General features: G+C 44.7%; 2 protein-coding genes across 2 annotated transcripts; both read right to left on the bottom strand.

Moving 5' to 3' along the window:
* Positions 1–1,541: 1,541 nt before the first annotated feature.
* Positions 1,542–2,282, bottom strand: LOC135199040 (gastrula zinc finger protein XlCGF71.1-like). The gene has a single exon (XM_064226956.1). The coding sequence runs from the start codon at positions 2,280–2,282 to the stop codon at positions 1,542–1,544; it is 741 nt and encodes a 246-aa protein (XP_064083026.1).
* Positions 2,283–2,365: 83 nt separating this feature from the next.
* LOC135199039 (zinc finger protein 300-like) lies at positions 2,366–3,010 on the bottom strand. The gene has a single exon (XM_064226955.1). It carries the CDS (start codon positions 3,008–3,010, stop codon positions 2,366–2,368), a length of 645 nt encoding a protein of 214 aa, XP_064083025.1.
* Positions 3,011–3,526: the final 516 nt, after the last annotated feature.

The raw sequence follows: 3,526 nt of genomic DNA, 5'->3' as shown, positions 1-3,526 counted from the left end.
ACGCTACACATTCATAGACTTATCCTACAAGTTACAACGTACACCTACGAGGTGCATCACAGCCTGGGAACAGTTAACTAACAAATCAGCGTAAAACATTAAAAAAACAAAAACAAAAGTGTATTCATTACTAAAAACAGAACATGCATTTCATTTTAAATGATTTCTATTATTCTGTAAAGGGCATTTGATTTTAAAAAATTTGTATCATTCCATAATGTGCAAAACCTTGTTTTATGTCTCAACTTCCAGTGGAGGGAGAACAAGCCACTTCAAAATTAAAATGGCTCAATATACCAAGATGTCCTGCAACTAAAAATAAAATTCCTTACTTTACGACAACTTCCAGCATTCAGCAACTGATGCTCATTAAGACAGTCATCAGAAACTGCACAGATTATAAGTGGCAGAAAGAAAATGGCAAACGTCCTTGAGACTAAGAACAGCCTACAAAATGGGGTTGCAGCTTCCAATATACTACATTATGGGATACAACTCTTGGGAACTTTCTTCACTGCATTATGGGAAACAATTCTTGTATGTCAGAGACCAACTGCTGGGACTTATGAAGCCAAAAGGTTTTAAACGTGTAAAAGGAGGAAAACCTCTCGATTGCACTATGAAACAATTGTCAGGAAAGGGTGGAAAGTATGATGGAATATGAATGAAGGTGCATTTAAAGAAATGAAAGGGGTTGCAGCCAGGGGTTGAACCTTGAATAATGCCTATGGTACACTGAGTGAGGTGGACACCAAATTAAACACTCATTCCCACAACCACCTGGCAACAAAAGAGAGCAAAATGGCAGGGGGAAGGGGGGTTAAAAGGTGATATTCTACTTGGATACATACTAGGCTTACAAAGTAACCTGAATTTAAAAATAGAGTCACAGGAATGGTAAATATAATCAGGAAAGCTGTGCTGTCCAGTAAAACATTCATACCGAGTTAGTGGAATCTTATTGCTATGCACATACAGTGCAACAGGAATAAGTGGCTGCATCAACAAGTAACCTGTGTTAAGTTTTGAAGAAGCCTGTTAGTTAGGCCTCTCGTCAGAAGTTGAGGCTAACACAAAACAAGGATTCAATTATGATAAGTAAATAAAACCTGCTTTGTAGCCCAAATTATAAACACACCTTTTACTGCCTAAAATACAACAAACAGAAATATTTTAAATGTCCTGTACATACTCTTCCAATTTTACTTAATTTACACTGGAGTAAAATAGGTTGGACTCGCTTAACAAAACTACATAACCATCACATAATCTTAGTTCCAAATAATTTGTACAAGAGAAAAACAAGAGAATAAAAAACATAATATCGCAAGTCATTACACATTGTGTATACATGAGAAATGGCTTCCCATACTAACCTCCTCCCCCTTGCAATTTCAAGTTAGAAAACTTTTACAATTTATCATCATAATGCACTTCAACTAATTACACCCACTACCAACGCCACTTCTGACTGGGGAGAATCTCATTCACGGAAATCCCAGTTACGCCAAAGGCGAGCGAGCTTTATCGACACTTCTAGATCACTTTCGATATTTGGTGGCATACATGGTCTTGCCTTGGCTCGAGTAATGGTAGTTGTACGGATGGTGCTGTTCCGGCAAGGTCAGGCTCTCCACCAAGTCAGGAGTCACCTGGGCCGCAGCTGTGGCCATGGCTAGAGGGTCGTTGTACTGAGGCTCTCGTTTGACAGCTATGGGACGCTGAGGAACCTTGACGTACGCCGTGATTTTATTTGAAGTCTGCGGAACGCTGACGGTTGCCGGTATCGTCAAAACTGGGGTGACAGATGCTATAGTGGTCATGGAGTTGACGGGCACTGGCGAAGCCTGGATAACTGGAGAGACACTTGTGTGCATTCGCCTGTGCACTTCCAGGGTATAACTCTTGGCGAAACACATGCCGCAATCGTCGCACTTGAACTGCTTGTTGGGGCGGTGAGTCTGCTGATGGGCAAGGAACTTCCCATTGCTGGTAAAAGTCACGTCACACTCGTCACACACGAACGGCTTAGACTCCCCGTAAGGCTTCCTGCTCGGCCGGTCGTCGTAGATCGGGGGGACTCTCCCGTTGGTGCCGTGGCCGTGGACGTACTTGACGTGCTTCTTCAGAGTGACCAATCTCATGAATTCTTCGTCGCACAGTTCACATTTGAAGGCCTTCTCCTTGAAGTGAGTTCTTCTGTGGTTCGTCAAAAGGCCCTTTGTGGGGAACTTCTTCCCACATAAGTCACACTCCTCAGGTTTGATACCCTTGTGCTGCATCATGTGGAGGTCGTAGTATACTTTCTTCCCGTAGATTTCCCCGCAATAATTACACTTATAAGGCCCCACCTCCTGATGCCTCTTCACATGCTGCCTGAGGGCACTGCTGTCGCGAACGACTTCCCGCAATTCTGGCAGGAATAAGGCTTTTCTCCTGTGTGGATACGGCGATGCTTTGTGAGGTGGTCACTCTGATAGAAGGATTTCCCGCACTCGCTGCAAAGGTACGGCCTCTCGCCTGTGTGGATCCTTAAATGGACAGTCAACATACTCCTCTGTGTAAAAGCTTTGCCGCATTCTGCACAAACAAACGGCCTCTCGCCGGTGTGGATTCGAGTGTGGACAACGAGGTTCCGGTTATTGGCGAAGGCCTTCCCGCAGATGTTACAACGAAAGGGCTTTTCCCCCGTGTGCGTTTTCTTGTGGTACTCGAGGCTGCTGCGTTTGGCAAAGGCCTTCCCGCACTCTAGACACGTCAGCTTCCCATCGCTGCCCGGCTCGATGGGATGATGGATCTGTTGGATCTGCTGTGCTGGCTGGACTTGAACCTGCTGCTGCTGTTGTTGTTGCTGCACCTGCTGTACTTGTTCGACCTGCAACTGTTGCTGTTGCTGAATCTGGTGAGCCTGCAGCTGCTGTGCCTGATACTGCTGAGCCTGCTTGGTCCAAAAGTAAAGGGGAAGTTGTTCCTCCATTGCTGGCAGTTTCCGGCTCACGTGGAATTCCATTGTTTACCTCGCCAGGCAGATCCTCCTCTGTCTCATGGCTCCATCATGACTGAACAGAGGAGGACAAGGAGACGACTTCAGTTCCGACATGACTGACGGTATTCTGAGAGGAAATAAAAATGAGGGTCGACTGGGGCCGCACGTCAATTCACAGAAGTGTTAATTCAACAAAGGATGCCTAAGCAGGTGATGAATGAAGATGCATCTGGAAACTCCATCAACATGATCTGTAAAAGAATGTAAAAGTTAGAGAGATGGCAAAGAACGTTTCAACTGATCACTCAACTCAAATAAACCTTTATCCCTCAGAAAATGAATTTCTTCATTGTAGCAGTTTTAACCCTCAATGGACAGATAGGCTCTCAGGAGTAGTAATAACAGGTTGTGTGTGATGGACAGATTGATCCTGGGGAGAAGTATTACACGCCTCTGATCTGAAGGGAATCAGGCGGGATAGAGGTGCCACTATTTCTATAGCCAATAAATTCACTAATGGCAACCTTTAGACTGGATAAG

This window comes from Macrobrachium nipponense, chromosome 25, assembly GCF_015104395.2.
Source record: "Macrobrachium nipponense isolate FS-2020 chromosome 25, ASM1510439v2, whole genome shotgun sequence".
Lineage (NCBI taxonomy): Eukaryota > Metazoa > Arthropoda > Malacostraca > Decapoda > Palaemonidae > Macrobrachium > Macrobrachium nipponense.
Note: the sequence above shows the minus strand (reverse complement) of the source record. Positions and strands in the feature narration are given on the sequence as shown.

Bases quoted from the DNA above. Each gene is read 5' to 3' on its own strand.
- LOC135199040 (XM_064226956.1), bottom strand. From the start codon at position 2,282: ATGCAGCACAAGGGTATCAAACCTGAGGAGTGTGACTTATGTGGGAAG.
- LOC135199039 (XM_064226955.1), bottom strand. From the start codon at position 3,010: ATGGAATTCCACGTGAGCCGGAAACTGCCAGCAATGGAGGAACAACTT.